Source organism: Cornus florida, unplaced genomic scaffold (genome assembly GCF_030987335.1).
Source record: "Cornus florida cultivar Cherokee Brave unplaced genomic scaffold, ASM3098733v1 CherokeeBrave_3.0.0_Hap2_Chr05, whole genome shotgun sequence".
NCBI lineage: Eukaryota > Viridiplantae > Streptophyta > Magnoliopsida > Cornales > Cornaceae > Cornus > Cornus florida.
Window position 1 is genome coordinate 47,665,789 of NW_026775575.1, and position 19,689 is coordinate 47,685,477.

At 35.6% G+C, this 19,689-nt stretch overlaps 1 protein-coding gene across 1 annotated transcript; it reads left to right on the forward strand.

Annotated features, from left to right (window-relative positions):
* Window positions 1–416: 416 nt before the first annotated feature.
* LOC132310134 (trans-resveratrol di-O-methyltransferase-like) lies at window positions 417–2,310 on the forward strand. Its single transcript, XM_059808359.1, has 2 exons — window positions 417–1,196; window positions 1,865–2,310. Exons 1-2 carry the CDS (start codon window positions 423–425, stop codon window positions 2,165–2,167), a joined length of 1,077 nt encoding a protein of 358 aa, XP_059664342.1. The 5' UTR covers window positions 417–422; the 3' UTR covers window positions 2,168–2,310.
* Window positions 2,311–19,689: the final 17,379 nt, after the last annotated feature.

The following is a 19,689-nucleotide window of genomic DNA, read 5'->3' on the forward strand; positions in this document are numbered from 1 at the left end:
GCTCAAGGGGGCTTACTTGGACATTTTATATATCCATGAAAGGACGAAGACAAGTAAAATGTGTGAACACGTGCGTTTAGTGCTGTTACTCCGCAACAACCAGAGCTGATCATGTGATAATCAAATTCAATATGTAGTACTTCACAAGTTCATATACTTTAATGTGATTTTTTGGACCCATTTTCTATTGAATTTAAAATTGCGGTTTGTGAGCACAGTACAATTCCTTAGAATAGGACAATTCCTTATAATAGGAAGAAGCATAAGAGAAGAAAAATGCCAGATTTAACAATAATGCGCCATCAATATTATTATTATTATTTTATTTCCAATAATGCTTGGTGGTACTTGTGACACTTCTCTATATATATAGATCAATGTTTTAAGAGTTTCGCACAAAACATTAGACAAGCTTAGTTTATATGATGGATATGACCAATGATGAGCTTAATAAAGTGCTGCTCCATTCTCAAGCTCACATATGGAACCACATATTCAACTTCATAAACTCTATGTCACTAAAATGTGCAATTCAACTTGGCATACCAGACATCATCCACAAGCATGGACAACCTATGACTCTCTCCGAGCTTGTTGCAGTGCTCAACATCAACCAGTTCAAAACATTCTGTGTCTATCGCCTCATGCGTATTCTAGTTCACTCCGGCTTCTTTGTCAAGCAAAAAGTATCCGAAAACAAAGAAGAAGATGGTTATTTGCTCACACCCGCGTCTCGCCTTCTCCTCAAGGACGAGCCATTGAGTGTGAGACCATTTTTGCTAGCCATGCTTGATCCTATTTTGACAAAGCCATGGCATCATTTGAGCCAGTGGTTCCAAAATGGCAATCCCACGCCGTTTGACACGGCTCATGGGAGGACATTTTGGGACTACGTGGGCCATGAACCAAAGCTGAACCATTTCTTCAATGATGCTATGGCTAGTGATGCAGAGTTGGTCACTAGTGTGGTCGTTAAAGATTGTAAGGGTGTTTTTGAGGGGTTGAATTCAATAGTTGATGTTGGGGGTGGCACGGGGACTGCCGCGAAAGCCATTGCCGATGGGTTCCCACACTTGCAGTGCACTGTGCTTGATCTACCTCATGTGGTTGCTGGCTTGCAAGGGACTAAGAACTTGAACTATTTTGGTGGTGACATGTTTGAGGCAATTCCTCCTGCTGATGCTGTTCTCTTAAAGGTATATATGGAGTGTTTTTTTTTTTTTTTTTTTTTTTTTTTTTTCATAATTGGAGTGTGCGGGGTCCTAAAACTCTAATTGTGGAAGGAGCACCAATTCTTTTCTAACTAGCTAGGCCAATCCCTTGAAATTTATATATGGAGTTTTCTTTGTGATTTACTCTAGTTTTGTGAAGGAAGAGAGAAGTAAAGAGCCACCCTTCAGGTATCTATATATATATATATATATATATATATATATATATGATCTATAATATGTCTAGTGGCACTTCACTTTTAACTCTGCTTTTTCGATCATAATTTAATTGTCATAATATAAAAATTGACATGTATTACTAATTACTGAAATATATATAGAATCATATTTGTTATTCTGAAAATCAAAACCTTTATCAAATATTAAAAATATAAAACATATTTTGTTTTTTTCTTTCTTTTTTTGTTTTTTTGTCTTCAGCAAAAAAAACTTACACATACTCAATCTCATATCTGTTGTGCTGCTTTATGGGACTTATCGCTCACCTATCACTTTGGTAAAATAGCTTTACAAAAGTCACGTAGTTGTGCCTAGGTAAAATAGCTTTACCAAAAGTCACATAGTCACAATTATTTAAGTCATGATTTTGAAAAGTTTATGCTACTGATAATACGAGTGCAAATGACAAGCAGTGGATATTGCATGATTGGAGCGACGAAGAAAGTGTGAAGATTCTGAAAAGATGCAAAGAAGCAATTCCGAGCAGGGACAAGGGAGGAAAGGTGATTATCATAGACATGATGGTGGAAAATGAGAAAGGAGATGATGAATCTATAGAAACTCAGCTCTTCTTCGACATGCTGATGATGGTTCTTTTCACCGGTAAAGAGAGAAACGAGAAAGAATGGGCAAAGCTATTCTTTGATGCTGGTTTCAGTGACTATAAGATAATCCCCATACTGGGATTAAGGTCTCTCATTGAGGTTTATCCTTGATGATGAAGAAATATTTTATCAGTACTGTTTGGTTTTGTATTTAACATATGCATGGTTAAGCATGTTATATGTTTATTTTATTGGACTTGTGTAAATGTCCATAGTTAAGAATAAGGTATGAAATATCATATATATGTTCAATAAAAGAGGAAGGTGTAGTTTAACTGCTTGATCGTATTTGGTTTAAGGCCCAGCTGCTGAGGTACCACTAACAGAAACATGTGTCTTGATGATTTTATTTTAGGATTAAGTGCAGACATCCACCCTATATTATAGGTTTTGTGCACACTGACCTCTTACTTTTAAAAAGTGAGCAATGTCAGTCTTTATTGTTGGTCCCAACTTGTTATTCAGGGTTTGCCTTTTCAATGTCAACAAAGGTGTACTCACAGGCCCATTTTTGCCATATACTTGAATTCTGGTCTGCATTACACGTTGCTTCAAGGGCAATATTGTAATTTTTTACATATGTGAGGTCCTTTGAAATTCATTTGAGAAGGTACATTGTATCTTAGACTTTCAAAATAGGCTGAAAATGTAAAATTTTCTGATATACAAGGGCATCTGTTCCCTCAAGGGCATTTCAGTAGTCTTCTTTGATATTCACAAGGGTAATATGGTCACTCAAGTATGATGAGATTATTTGAAGTTCTCTAAGAAAGATACATTGTGTCACATATTAGTTTCACAGGTTTACATTGCTAATTTTCTGGTACAACACATTATTTCTGATCTCGATTACTCTCAAGGGTATTTTAGTCCTTTTCACACATGTGTGAGATCATTTTATAGTTGTTGAGGATACTACATTGCACTGCTAAGCTCAAAAATTAAATTGGTTAGCATGTACATAGGATGCATCACATGTTTTTGTAATATTGAGACAAGTGTCCTCTGGAAGGATATTTTGGTCATTGTGTATGTAGTGTATTTGCTTGACACGTGCTTAGTGGTCCTAGAGTGAGAGAGTGAGGACATCTATTCATTTCTTTGGCTCCAAGCTTGGTGTATATATTAGATATATGTATTCTTGTGAGCTGTTAATATTGATGGCGCACTAAAGGACAAAAACCTCAAAGTTGGCAAGGGCATTGTGGTCCTTTCACTCAGGGAATGTTAGAATATTCCCTCACCAATGGTTGGTAGAAAGTGCCACGTTTCTTTCTTCATTAGGGTAGGATTACAACTCAGTGTACTAGTATATATACATTGTTATAACATTAGCAGCTTTAGAGCCTCTAGTGTGTGTATTTTGAAACCCTTGTAAGCTGCAATGTGAGTTCTAATATCGAGTGACCAAATGAACAATGTTTTCTGAGTTTTGATCCAAGAATTGAGCTGCAAATTCATCTCAAAATTCTGTTTGTAAGAGAGCATTTCACTAAAGTGATGATGGAGGCCTTATGAATCAATTTTATGGTGCAAAATCATGGATTAAGGGGTCCAAATTGATTTGAGCTATTTTTGGTGTTGTGTGAAGGTTGAAGAAAGTTTATTTTATCATTTTATATATGTAGAAACTGTGTTCATGTTCATATTATTGCTGTAGTAGAGTTTCATGTCTTATATCTTAGCTTTGTTGAGTTTTCTGGTGCAAGTACCTCTGATCTGAGCTTGTATTGTTGATATCATGTTGTGAATATCTTGTTTATCATCTGAGCATGTTTATATAGTTGATTTATGGCTACGCAAAGTCATTTTTTGGTTAGAGAAATGGTCAATACAGATTTTGACTCTGTGAACGTAACCATTTCCTTAGTTTAGTTGAAATTAGCCTTGAATTGAGTTGAGAGTGTTAAATCTTGCTGTATTCTTTTTGTTTACTATTTGAGTAAGAGTATTTTGATGATATAAGGCTGTACAAATCAAATTCAAGTCCTGATTGAAGCTAAAATTGATTTTGACACATCAAACCTCACTTTTAAGATACATTCATGTTGTTAAGTTCTGTGCTATGTTTTTGGTTACTGTTCTGTAGTTAAATTGTTCATCCTTGCTTATACCACTGAAGAATATGTTTTGAGCAAGTAAAATATGACCTATTGAGATTATGTGTCCCGAGAACTAAGCTGTGCTCAGACTGCTTCTGGGCTTGAATCCTTAAAGCTAATAATCAATGTTGGTTGAGAAAATGGCATGCTCTATGTACTGAAGCTGCTATACCTTGCTGTGTTCATTGCGTTTGTCATATGTGAAAGTGTATTTAGAAGAGTAAAGGTTGTGGAAGTCAAAGTTAGGTTTTTGGTGAAGCTACATTGTGAATTGACATCTCAAACCTCAGATTCTACAAAAGGTGAACTAGGGTTTCAACTGTGTTCATCTTTGAACAGTGATCTCACTCTTAGTAGTTTTAAGAGTCATTTTATAATGTTGTTATATATGTTTTCATGTATTTGAGGAGCTGTGTGAGCTCAAGAGGTCCAAGTAGGGGTGCTTAGGATAAGAGGAATGTTGTATACACTGTGGTGAGCTATAGTGTGTGTGCTAGAGTGTGAGACAACTGAGTGTATATCAACTTGATGTGAGATATATATTTTGTAATTGGCTAATTTTGATGTCAAAATAAGTCTGATCAAGTTGTATTTTCAAGTTTCAAATTCAAGATCAAAATCGGCTATGGAATTGAAGAGTTGTTCGTGTTTGATAAACTGAGATCTACGAAAAAGGTATGAACAATACTTTAGGAAGTTCAGTTAAAGGTTCGGACATTATACATACATGGTATGTTTCTCAAAGTTTCCAAAACAATGATTTTTCCAAGTGGTTAAACCGTCCCATTCGAATCTACCATTTGGGAACCGATACGTACTTCTTCCTACCAGTTCAAGAACCATAGTTCGAATCCATATTTATTTCTAGACACTCTGAACCAGTTCTAGAAGTGGCTACTAGTTCAGAATGCTTCTACAAATTAGGTGTCCGTTTCCTGTTCTGTCTAAACTTCTTATTTGGTATGGATTTCTTTCCAAAAGACATATGCACGATATTTAACTCATCCTATGCATATCTAGGTCTTTGAAAATCTATATTAACCTTGATTTACATCAAGGTTGATATGGCTTTTGCATTAAAGCTTCTGATTCTTTAAAAGCCTCTTTGAGAGATATTTTGTAGAAAATCAAATCTGATTTTTCTGTTTTTATTTCTTGAAAGCACACATAAACACAAGAGTGATTTTAGGGTGTTGTTCAATTCTTGACTGTGTTCAAAGTTTATTGAATATTACATCTACAATGATCAGAGAAGCAGATCTATTTCTTCTATAACAAATTCAGATCTTGAAGAAAAGGGTTAAAGTGATCACACTTTGAAAGGGTCAAAGCATTCGAGGAGTGTTGTTTAATCTACCAACAATCCTTTTACAGAGATCAAGACTAAGCCTGGAGTCAAGAGCTGTTGAATGGGATGTTGCAAAGCCAGATGGTTGTCAACAATTGATTTTTGGTAGAACGATATGGCGTAAGCCTGAGTCAAAGTCCATTGTACTTTGTTTCAAACATGGTTGATCGTTTTCCTCTAGAATGCACAGTCCACAAGGTTTTTCCCACAAAAATTGGTCAATTCTACCAATTAGGGTTTCCTCGCTAAATATCCTAGTGTCATCTCTCAAACTTTATTTACTTTACTTGCTTTTATTTTGCATGTGATTGATTAATTATCTACTAAATTAGTATAGGTAATTAAAATAGAAAGACACAGATTTGAATATTTTCTTTAAAAATTTAAACTCTCCACAATATCTTCTGCTACACAAACTCACACTCGCAACACAATTAGTGGATTTACATTGGGTGAGCCCAACAACCAAGATTTTTATTGATGAGCACTGAAAAGTGCTCATTTAAACCCCTTAAGCTTAGGTATTTTAGAACCTTAATCTATCTTACTTTCCCATTTTAGACTAATTTCATGTTATTGTCCTTTTTAGGTGCTTATCCGCAAAATAAGCTAATTCAGCCAAATAAGAGTTTAAACGAAGCTAACTCAAGCTGGATTGAAGAAAGGAGCAAAGTGGAAGCAGAATGAAGCAAAGTGTGGAAATCATCATGTTCGATCGATCTCAAGAATACTTCGATCGATCGAAAGTTCATTGATCTAGACTCTCTAAGATGGATCCAAGCCCTGTTGTCCTTATCAAAAGATCCCACAAAGTTCGATCGATCTAATAATTCTCAGATCGATCGAAAAGATTCCATCTTATCCTGTTGTACCACCCTACCTACCACTTTTTTCTCTTTCCCCAAAATATCTCAAATCTGTCCTTATCCAAAAAGGCGCTGCCATGGAAGGATCGATCCACCCAAAGTTTGATAGATCTTAGCCATATTCGCTCAATCTCAACACAGTTCGATTGATCGAACTTCCTCAAGTCCGAAAAAAAATATATTTCTAGCTCATTAAAAGTTGTCTCATTGTGCAATCATTGGAGGAGCCCTTGTGTACGAGCCTAGACCATTGGGTATGACATTTGAGCTACCTATATAAGGATTATGAGCCACTTTTACACATAGTTTTGATATATGCTTTTTAGAGTAGATAGATACAATTCTTAGAGAAGAATAAAAGAGAAGATGAAGCTAGAGACACATTCTAGAGAGGTTTTCCATCTTCCTCAAGAAGAAGAGCACTTCTACGATGGAGATAGCCCTTGAGGGTTGGAGGACACCATTCTTGAGTGGCTAGACATCCTCTTGGGGCTAGAGTTAGCCCTAAGCATGCTTTCTTTACCTTGATTTATGTATTTTTGAGGGGATTTGTGTTGTAATACATGTTTTGACATATTTATTTACATAGATCTTGTTTATTTAATGATTTGTGTGGTTTAATTCTTCCAATTAATCATTTCATTCTATCCATATGTCTATGTATGCTAGAATAGATATTCATGTGTTTATCTCTATCTCTTGTATTGTTGATGCATATCTATGTGTGTTGATGCTATAGATTTAGAGATTGTCAAGACGTAGTGCTTAATTGAATGCTTTTGTGGTTTATTTGATGGTTCATACTCATTTCTTGATGGATTGTGCCTCTTCCTTAGTTTAATTAGTTTAATTTCCATGTCATTAGTTTAGATGTAGTGTAGTTACCTTACTTGTTAAATGGGAGGATAATCCATGCTTGTTGTTTGATGTTCCATACTTATTAATGCAAGTAGTATATTTCTCTGATTATGCGATGTTTTTGGATTGTGAGCTTAAAGAAGGATTAATGACTTAGTTTGATGTATTGTACTATTCATTTTGTTGTTTAAACAATATATACTTAATTGGTCATCCATGCTTGTTAAAACAACCACACACACTCACTATTGTTGCAACATATGTTTTCCCCCTCATTAATTGTGAATTGAGTGTATAGAAAGGTGATGCTTAGTAGTGATCTCTAAGTCCCAAGACCTCTCTCTCTTGTTTTCTGTATCCTTTCATTACTTGTTTTACAATGAGTTTGCTTAATCTTAATTGTAGTTTAATAAACCAAACAATCTACCTTTGATCACTCGACCTACTAATCCTAAGCATTGTTTCCATTACTGGTAGCCCTCTAATCTCTTGGGACGATCCCTACTCACTTTTGCTACGTTAGTAGTAGTGGTAGTAGTGGTTTTTATAAATTTAAACTTGACCCAAAAGGCTTTTCTTGAACTTGCGTTCACTACATTAGTTTGGCGCATAGGAACGGCCACCGTCAAATTTTGGCACCGTTGCTGGGGATTTGAATTGGCAACGCCGTGTTTTGGAAACAATTAAGGGATTAGTACTCTTTTGATCATGTCTTTGCTTTATTTTTATTTTTGGTTACTTATTGTGTTTGTTCTTATTTGGCTAGGTGAATTGAGCAAGGAAGTTGAGCAAAGGAGAATTTAAAGCAAGGAGCTAAGCTAAGCACAAAAAGGACTAGAAATCTAAAAAAAAATGCAAAGCATAACAAGGCTTGGAAGTTGAAAATGAATTGAAGTTGCTTAAGGACCATTTGTGAGATCTTTCTAACTCAAGCTATAGTTAAATCGTTGGCCCGCGTGGAGGCTTGTTTTTCATTTCTTAGATAAATCGTGAGCTCGCGTGGAGGCTATTTACTTTTCTTTGCATATTGTTCAAGCATGGGAGCATGGGATCATCGTATGTGGACATTTATTGATTGATTTGTTGCGGGGGCGAAGTGCTTGATTAGATGATTTCATTGTTGTGTTTCTTGAATTGTGTGTGGTCTTAAACAACCCATCATCATAATCAATGGAAAATCTAGAGGGTCATCTTAGTTATTTAGACCCAAACTTCATGGAGCATCCTCCTTTCAACTAATTTCCTCCCGGAGTTCAAGCTCCAATTCCTCCAATGATCCTTCGTGATCATTATAATCTTCATAAATATCATGCACCAACTTGCATCATGCTTCCTAATTTTGAGGCCAATCAATATGAGATTAAGTCCGAGACCATTCAAATGTATCCATTCTTTTATGGCTTAGATGGTAAGGAGCCATATAAACATCTTGATGAATTTCTTGAAATATGCTCCACTGTGAGGTATATGAATGTCCTAGAGGAAGTTCTTAGGTTACTTCTCTTCCCTTTTATTCTTAAAAATAAGGCTAAGCATTGGTTCAACAACTTAGGGGCAAATTCAATAACTTCTTGGTTACAAATGCAAAATGAATTTTTAAAGAAATTTTACCCCGTGAGTTTGACCAATATTATGCGAACTTCTATTCATGAATTTTCTCAAAGGGAAGGAGAACTTTTATATGAGGCTTGAGAAAGATTGAATGACTTGTTAAGAAAGTATCCACATCATGGTATTCCAAAATGGCAAGTTGTCCAATATTTCTATGAAAGCCTATCCGACACTCACAAGGACATAGTTGATACCTCATGTGGAGGATCATATTTTGGGAAGCATAAAGATGATGTTTGGCACCTTTTTGAGAAAATGAGTGAAAATTTATTGTATAAATGCCACACTTCTCGGTTGAGTCATGATTCTAATAACAAAAAGAAAAATTTGAAAGTGTGTCAAATTGGAAGTTCAATAGAGATTGTTGCCGAGGTCAAAACTCCAACTCAAAAACTTGATCAATTTTTATTGAGTCAAAAATCGGCAAAACAATCATCTCCTCTTCTTAATCATCATCGTGTATCTAATGAATCATGCATGACTTGTTCAATTGTATTGCATGCTACTTCCAATTGTCCCCATGGACATGTGCTCGATGAACCTTATGAACAAGTCAATGCCATATTTGCTCACCCTCTTTCGAATGCCTATGTTTCGGTGTGGAGTGAGCATTCAAATCCTTTTCAAGCTAAAAATTTTCAAAACTGATATGTTCCTCCTTACCAAAGAAATGGAAGCTCCAAAGGATTCGGCTTTTCTTTTTCTTTTCGTCAAAGAATGAACCATTTTTCTCATCCTCAAGCTTATAATTCTCAAAGTAATTCTAATCACCCTCGTACACTTTCTAGCAACCCCACATTTGAAGATAAAGTCTTAGTAGCTTTGGGTAGTTTGGAAATGAACACCAATTTGTTGCATTCTCATTCTCAATCGATATCAAAGCTTGAGTCTCAAATCGGGATGATAGCTAATGCATTGAATGCGAGAGAAATTGGCAAATTGCCTAGCTAACCCGAAAGGAACCCAAAATCACAACATTTTGTGGAAGTAAACTCCACATCGGGGTGTCTTTCCCAAGAGCATCTGCAAGTAATTACTAGTTTGAGAAGTGGTAGACAAGTTGACAATAGGGTTGAACAACCAAGTGAATATAGTGAACCGGTTCTACCAAAAGTTAACACCCGTCCTGTTTCCAATCCTATTCCTACTTCCTTGGTTGAGCAAGGCCCTAGAGGGAATTCTCAACCTTCTTCATCATCCCCTCAAGTTGCAAAGTCTTATGAGCTAAAAGCTCAATTTCCTTATGCTTTGAAAGAAACTTCACCTTTTGGGAGGTAAGAGGGAAAAATCCATGATATAATGGAAGTCTTCAAACAAGTTAATATAAATCTTCCTCTCTTGGATGCAATTAGGCAAATTCCGCCTTATGCAAAATTTTTGAAAGATCTTTGCACACAAAAGAGGAAAAACAAGGGACAAGGCCCTAAAAAAGTGTTCCTAATGGAGCAAGTGAGGTCCATCATCCAACATAACACTCCACCTAAGTTTAAAGATCCCTATGCTCCGACCATCTCATGTGTAATTGGAACCCATGAAGTTCGTAGAGCTCTTCTTGACTTAGGGGCAAGTGTCAATTTGATTCCTTACTCCGTATATGTCCAACTAGGTTTGAATGAATTAAGCCAACCTCGGTGGTGCTTCAATTGGCCAATAGATCCGTTAAAACACCTAGGGGCATGATTGAGGACATACTCATAAAGGTTGATAAGTTTTACTTTTCGGTTGATTTCGTAGTTCTTGATACCGAACCAGTTGCAAATCCCACCAATCATATCCCCATCATCTTAGGAAGGCCATTTCTTGCTAACTCAAATGCTACCATTAATTGTAGATCCGGTGTCATGGACCTTTCTTTTGGTAATGTGTTGGTTAAGCTTAATGTTTTTAATGCAAGTCGACATCCCATAGATGAAGACGAGTGTTGTCTTATAGATGTCTTGGATAAGGTTGTTGAGGAATCTATTCCTACCATGGTCATAAAATAACCAACCGAGGATAATCTTTCATCTCTTCTTTTTGAGGACCCCCTTGCATCTTGTCTTCTTGAAATGTATGGCAATTGTGGGTTTGATAGTGAAGGGTCAATGAATGAAGTTAATAATCTAATAGAATCCGTTGCAAGTTTGGATTTTCCACCTTGGAAAGATCCAAAGGAACCTCTTCCTTCACTCTCTAGCACTCCACTAGTTCCATCTCTAGTCTCTCCACCCACTCTTGAGCTTAAAACTCTCCCTCCCGATCTTAAATATGCCTTCCTAGGCCCGAAAGAGACTCTTCCAGTCATCATCTCTTCAAATCTTGAAAAAGATCAAGATAATTCTCTTTTGAATATGCTTAAAGAAAATAAGGAAGCCATAGGATGGAGTGTGGCGGATCTAAAAGAATTTGATCCTTCCATTTGTATACATAGAATTCTTATGGAAGAAGATGCAAAACCTTTTAGAGATGCTAAAGAAGATTAAATCCAAACATGAAAGAAGTGGTTAAGAAAGAAGTAGTTAAGCTCTTAGAAGCCGGTATCATTTATCCAATCTCTGATAGCAAATGGGTGAGTCCAACTCAAGTAGTTCCCAAGAAATCGGGGATAATGTTGGTTGAAAATGCAAAAGGTGAAGCAATTTCTAAGCGTACTGCCAATTCATGGTGAATATGCATTGATTACCAAAAATTGAATGCCGCCACTAGGAAAGATCACTTCCCTTTGCCATTTATTGATCAAATCCTAGAGAGATTGGCCGGGCAACAATACTATTGCTTTCTTGATGGCTATTCGGGTTATAATCAAGTAGCCCTTGACCCCTTAGACCAAGAGAAAACCACCTTTACTTGTCCTTTCGGCACATTTGCTTATAGACGGATGCCATTTGGTTTGTGCAATGCCCCTGCCACATTTCAAAGGTGAATGATGTCAATTTACAAATTTTGGTCCTACCTCTTAGGGTCGAAAGTCATTGTCTATTCTGATCATGCTGCTTTGAAGCACCTCTTGACTAAGAAGGAAACAAAGCTTCGTTTAATAAGATGGATTTTACTCCTTCAGGAATTTGACTTTGAAATCAAAGATAAGAAAGGTACCGAAAATGTGGTTGCCAATCATCTCTCAAGGTTGGTAGTTGAATCTTCCCTTAGCCCAACAATTTGTGATTCATTTCTGGATGAACAACTTTTTCAAGTTTCTACGGGATAAATGCCTTGGTTTGCTGACATTGTAAACTATATGGCAATTGGCAAGCTTCCAACTACTTGGTCAAAGAACGAAAAGAACCATTTCTTTGCCAACATCTGACATTACTATTGGGACGACCCTGTCTTGTACCGATATTGTCCGAATCAAATTATGGGAAGATGCATTCCGGAGAGTGAAATTCCAAGCGTTCTTGTGTTTTGTCATACTCTTACATGTGGTGGGCATTTTAGTCCAAAGAAGACCGCCTTGAAAGTTCTTTAAAGTGGGCTCTTTTGGCCCACAATATATAGAGATGCTTACAATTTTTGCAAATCATATGAAAGATGTCAAAAGATGGGCTCAATGTCAAGAAGAGACATAATGCCTTTGACAAATATTTGTTGTTGTAGAGATTTTTGATATTTGGGGCATTGATTTCATGGGTCCTTTTCCTATGTCTTATGGATATCAATAAATTTTGCTTGCCGTTGATTATGTTTCTAAGTGGGTGGAGGCTTGTGCTACCAAAACCAATGACCACTCCATGGTTATTCAATTCATTAAATCTAATATTTTCACTTATTTCGGTATGCCAAGAGCAATGATTAGTGATGGGGGAAAGCATTTTTGCAATCAATTCTTAAAGAAACTCTTTCTTAAGTACTCTGTTACACATAAAGTCACCACTCCTTATCATCCTCAAACAAGTGGACAAGTAGAAGTGTCAAACCGGGAAATTAAGCATATCCTTGAGAAAACGGTTAACACAACCCTAAAGGATTGGTCACGCAAATTGAATGACGCTTTGTGGGCTTACCGAACGGCATACAAAACTTCCACTGGCATGTCTCCTTATAGACTTGTTTATGGAAGGCCTTGCAATCTTCCGGTTGAGCTAGAACACAAAGCTTTGTGGGCGGTTAAGAAGCTCAATTTTGACCTTGACAAAGCCGGAGAGAATCGCTTACTCCAATTGAATGAATTGGAAGAGTTGAAGCACAATTCTTAAGACAATGCCAAACTCTATAAAAAAAGGACTAAAGTTTTTCATGACAAACACATTAGGAAGAAATCTTTTAAGCTGGGTCAAAAAGCTTAGCTTTTCAACTTTAGGTTAAAACTCTTTCCGGGAAAGTTGCGAACCAAATGGAAAGGTCTATATGAGATCATCTCTGTTGCACCGCATGTGGCGGTTGAGATTCAAAGTTTAAAGAATGGCAACAGCTTCAACATGAATGGGCAAAGGTTGAAACCTTATATTGAAGGATAAGTTTTTCAAAGACATATGGAAGCTGTCCTTTTGGTAGATCCAGTTTATGAAGAGATATAGTGATGTATTCATTGGTCCTAAGAGAAAGCTCAATTTTTTGCATATTCTTGCATTTTCGATCGATCTCAAATGAGGTTCGATCGATCGAACACCCATCCCTGCATCCAATCATCTCTTAGTCCCATCGATCGAGAAATCTCTGCATTTTTCACCTCTTTGTGTATCGATCGAATTTCATACTAGATTGATTTGAGTCATTCAAGATCGATCGAACTTTCTCTTCGATCGATCTTAGTTCCATACTTAAAATTTTTTTGAATCCCTACATATTTCACCTCTCTGTACATTGTTCGAACTTGTCTGTAGGATTTCACCACTTTGATCGATCGAAAATTAGATCGATCTAAGTTCGATTGATCTGAAGTATTCAATATATATATATATATATATATATATATATATATATATATATATTCAATCTTTCAAAGCAGCATTCCGTCTAACTAGAGCCGTTAAACTTAGCAATTATTGTTCATATTTTCTTGCATTTTGTATATACTTATATCATAAAATGAAAAATATAAAAATTTGTTTCACCATTGTGCCCTTATGTGTAGTCATGCTGCTTTCATATTTTCTATTGGGCTTGATCTCATATCTCTTTTTCATCTTGTGTTATATTGTCTTAGAATGTTTGATTTAGTTAATCTTATCCCATTTGATATCTGATGTGAGTTTGTTAGTGAAATTATTCCAATAAGTTGTTGATTCCAAGTTTGGGGGAGACGTCATTCGAATTACATCACTATCGGGCTTCATGTCTTTGCCACCACGGTATACTCTTTCCATCTTTTCTTTGGTTCTCACTACACATTGAGGACAATGTGCGGTTTAAGTTTGGGGGTAAGGTGAATTTGTTACATTCTATATAAGTTTGAGACTTTAAATGCATGATTGAGATTTGAGATTGATGTTAGCTATGATTTTGATCTTTTGAGGACTATATTGCTTAGAATTTAAAAATTGCTTGACTTGAGAGTCCAATACTCATTGTATGCCTTGTGGATGCCATTTAGGAGTAAATTTTTAAAAAATTGATATCTTGCTTGCATTTGTGGTCCACATCATCCTGATTTTGTGATTGTTTTGAGATTCACTCTAGGATTCTACACTAGCACAGGCGCACACTAGCATTCATTTGTGGGGTACATGCTTTGTTGATTATTGAATTGGTTATATCCTAATTGGGCTAGTAGTGCAATGAAAACTTTCATTCTTGATAAAAGTGTATAACAAACCCTTTTCATTGAGTAGCCGGGATTCTAGCCTCATCAAACACTGAATTTCTCGCACCGAAAGGTGGAGGGCCCAAACTCTAGGTTAATAATTGTTTATTAAAAAAAAAAAAGAAAAGAAAAGAAAAGAAAAGTTGCAAAAGAAATAAAAAGTGAGGACTTCTCCTAAAAAGTGAGAAGTAGGAAATGATTAGATGGAGGTTGTTTTAATTTGTAACCTAATTGATTTGAGCTTGTAAGTTCGTAGGGATGTTTGAACACCTAGTGCCCTAAAGCCGTCCAGTTTGGGAGTTATTGACCTAACGCTCGACCTCATGGATTGCTATAAAGCTTAATAGATCAACACATTACACCATGCTTCCATCTTTGATCTCTAGGATTAGAAAAAAAAAAAAAAAAAAAATCGAGTGAAAATAATAAGCTCACCTAGAACAATAAAGCTTTAATAAAAGGTCCACTCTTTGTCTTGATGATCGGGACTAGATTTGTATGCTAGTTTGAGGGTAAGGATGTGATTATTTTTTTAGTTGGCTTAGATAACAACATATTTGATATCGGTCCACTCAAAAAGGATTCTAGAGTTGTTTTGATTTGCATGATTATTTTCTTGATGTGTGGAGGATCATACTTGTTTGCTTGATGTTGAGATTTTGGGAGATTGCTTAGAAATGGTTGAAAAATTGCATACTTGAAGTAGTTTTCTCCCAATGCTTGTTTGCAATATTGGTGCCTCTTTAGTGAGAATGAGCTTAATGTTTGTGGGTATCATTACTAAAAACCCTCACGAGACTTCACTCATCCACTAGGGGTAACCTAGGGGTTTAAAAAGCTTGTTGCACATGCTAAATGCAATCGTGTTCCCTACGAAAGTGGCGTTATCCATTTATTGCTTTCGAGTTCATAGTTGTATAGTTGATTTCATTCCTTTACTTTATAGTTCATTGCTAGGGACTAGCAATATTTAAGTTTGGAGGTGTGATGAAAGCTGAAAAGTGCGCATTTAAATCCCTTAAGCTTAGGTATTTTAGAACCTTTATTTATCTTACTTTCCCGTTTTAGACTAATTTTATGTTATTGTCCTTTTTAGGTGCTTATCCCCAAAATAAGCTAATTCAGCCAAATAAGAGCTTAAAAGAAGCTAACTCAAGCTGGATGAAAGAAATGAGCAAAGTGGAAAGAGAATGAAGCAAAGTGTGGAAATCAGCATGTTCGATCAATCTGAAGAATACTTTGATCGATTGAAAGTTCATCGATGTAGACTCTCCAAGATGGATCCAAACCCTGTTGTCCTTATCCAAAGATCCCACAAAGTTCGATCGATCCAATAATTCTCAGATCGATCGAAAAGATTCCATCTTATCCTGTTGTACCACCCTACTCACCACTTTTGTCTCTTTCCCCAAAATATCTCAAATCTGTCCTTATCCAAAAAGGCGTCGCCATAGGAGAATCGATCCAGCCAAAGTTTGATAGATTTCAGCAATGTCGATCGATCTCAACACAGTTCGATCGATCGAACTTCCTTAAGTCCCAAAAAAAATATATTTCCAGCTCATTAAAAGTTGTCTCATTGTGCAATCATTAGAGGAGCCCTTGTGTACGAGCCTAGACCATTGGGTATGACATTTGAGCTACCTATATAAGGATTATGAGCCACTTTTACATATAGTTTTGATATATGCTTTTTAGAGTAGATAGATACAATTCTTAGAGAGGAAGAAAAGAGAAGAGGAGGCTAGAAACACTATCTAGAGAGGTTTTCCATCTTCCTCAAGAAGAAGAGCACTTCTACCATGGAGATAGCCCTTGAGGGTTGGAGGACACCATTTATGAGTGGCTAGACATCCTCTTGGGGCTAGAGTTAGCCCTAAGCATGCTTTCTTTACCTTGATTTATGTATTTTTGAGGGGATTTGTGTTGTAATATATGTTTTGACATATTTATTTACATAGATTTTGTTTATTCAATGATTTGTGTGGTTTAATTCTTCCAATTGATTATTTCTTTCTATCCATATGTCTATGTATGCTATAATAGATGTTCATGTGTTTATCTCTATCTTTTGTGTTGTTGATGCATATCTATGTGTGTTAATGCTATAGATTTAGAGATTGTCAAGACATAGTGCTTAATAGAATGTTCTTTTGGTTTATTTGATGGTTCATACTCATTTCTTGATGGATTGTGCCTCTCCCTTAGTTTAATTAGTTTAATTTTCATGTCATTAGCTTAGATGTAGTGTAGTTACCTTAGTTGTTAAATGGGTGGATAATCTATGTTTGTTGTTTGATATTCCATACTTATGAATGTAAGTAGTATATTTCTCTAATTATGTGATGTGTTTGGATTTTGAGCTTAAAGAAGGATTAATGACTTAGTTTGATGCATTGTGCTATTCATTGTGTTGTTTAGACAATATATACTTAATTGGTCATCCATGCTTGTTAAAACAACCACACACACTCATTATTGTTGCAACATATGTTTTCCCCCTCATTAATTGTGAATTAAGTGTATAGAAAGGTGATGCTTAGTGGTGATCTCTAAGTCTCAAGACCTCTCTCTCTTATTTTCTTTATCCTTTCTTTACTTGTTTTACATTGAGTTTGCTTAATTTTAATTGTAGTTTAATCAACCAAATAATCTACCTTTGATCACTCGACCTACTAATCTTAAGCTTTGTTTCCATTACTAGTAGCCCTCTAATCCCCTGGGACGATCCCTACTCACTCTTGCTACTTTAGTAGTAGTGGTAGTAGTGGTTTTTATAAATTTAAACTTGACCCAAAAGACTTTTCTTGAACCTACATTCACTACATTAGTTTGGCATATAGGAACGGCCACTGTCATTTATCCCTATTGAGAGGGGTTTTCCTTTTAAAATGTTGTGTCTCTGTGATTGTCATTGTGGTTCCAAACACTAGTAACAAATTGTGATCACAACACTTCAAGTACACTAGAAAATTGACTAAGTGTTGAAACAAGTATTTAAGATAAGTGGAAGAACTAATTCACCCCCTCCACCTCTTGGTTCATCACTTATTGATTTATTTTTTTTAAATGTGCAAATACACCCCTATGACTATTTTTTTAACAAAAATTGACATAAAGTAAATTTGATATCCTAATTTTTCCCTTTTCCCTTTCCATATTACCCTTCTCACATTATATATATTAAAAACATTAACAAATAGTAGACAGCTAAAAAAAATCACTATGCAACAAATTACTATAGATTTTTTCTATGGGTGTATAAGTTTCATGAAATATTTTGGTTAAAAATTCATATTAGCCTGGTAGTGCTATTCTATTATATTGACATGGGAAATATAGTCAAATATTCGTGTAATACCCCATAAATAATTATTATATATATATATATATATATAGTTATAGACGCATATTATTATTATTTAGGCATTATCCTTAATCAATATTTAGATAAGTGATTGTATTTAAATATTTAGATAAGCGATAGCATAGTTATCATTTAGTTTATTTGGAAATTTAAAAGAGTTCTTATTGAACTCATCAACTATATATATATATATATATATATATGTATGTATATATATATATATATATGTATGTATATATCTAGACTTAGTCGTATTTAGTTTTTTTTTACCTACGTTGCTATCCCGAGGATTTTTACACGTTTTGTGAAGCGAAAAAAAGCTCAAGCTGTGATTGCAATTGTAGGCAAGTTAATTCTTGCTTGTAAATTTGTATTTGTTTATGTTTTAATTGTTAGATTATTATGTATGATTTAATTGTAAACTCATGATAATTATTTTTAATTAGAGATGTTGGTCTTGATTTGTGGGATTTGTAAATCCTTATTTTAGTGGATTATTGGCCAAAATTCTTTGGGTGGCTATGCACGTGGATGATGTTGTTTGCTTGTTAAGTGAATTGGAAAGAAAGAAATAAGGGGAAATGGTAATGATGACGTGGGTGTGAGTCGTATGCAGCGGAATATTTAGAAAAGTTTTGATTATTTTAAAAACAGATCTTGTGTTTTTCTAACTTTCTTTATTTTAGAAATTAATAAATTAATATCATGAAATATAAAATAAAGCAAAGTAAAGTTAGAGATGACACCAGGATTGTAGCGAGTAAACCCTAGTTGATAAAATATGTCAACTGTTTGTATGGGAAAAACCTCATAAACTGTGCAGTCCAAAGTAAACCGATCCACTATGCTTAAAAAAAAGTACATTGAACTTTGACTTTGACTCATATCATATCGTTCTACCAAACACCAATTGCTAACAATCTTTTGGCTTTGCGGCTCCCCGTCCAGCAGCAACTTAACCTCAGACTTATGCTTGATTATTGTAGAAGAGTAACAGGTAGATCAGATAACACTCCTTGAATGCTCCAACCCTTTTAAAGTGTGATCGCTTTTACTTCTGTTCTTCTGTAATGTTTATATTTTTCACCATTTTCCATTTTTTGGAATTTTCTATTTTTGCAAGGGCATTTTCGTCTTTTCTCGTTTTGCATACCGGACACCGTGGGGGGTGCCGGGTGTGTCTGAGAGTTGATTGAGGCATTTCTTTGAGTTCAAGACTGTTTGAAATGTAAGGGTAGCCATTTCGGCATTTTTCCCTTTTTCGGGCCGGACGTTCCTGGGTGGGACCCGCTACCGGGATTGTTGTGCATGGGAGTTGTGTCTCGGGTCATTTGCATATCATGCATAATTATTTTATGCATTAATTAATTGTTTAGAAGCAAAATTGTGTGGTTGTAGTGTAATTAAAACATATGTATAATTTATGGGGGAAAGAATTAAAAGAAAAGATATTTTTAAATAGTGGGACCCACCACTTCAATCCTTTAGTGGCCAAGAGGCTTTTGGCCTCATTTTCTTTCTCTCACCCGTAAGCTCTCTTTCTCCCTCTCATTTCTTGTTTTTCTTTTTCTTTTCACATTAAATTTCAATCTTTGATTCCTTTCTCATTTTTGAGAATTTTGGGGTGCCGTTTGCGGTAAATTGAAGAGCTTGTTAAGATCTACACATAGATACAAACAATTCACCATTTGTCCAACCCTAGGAATTTCAAAATTTGGGCATAAAATTGGGGGTTTTTGCATTCTTGAAGGTAGGGGTC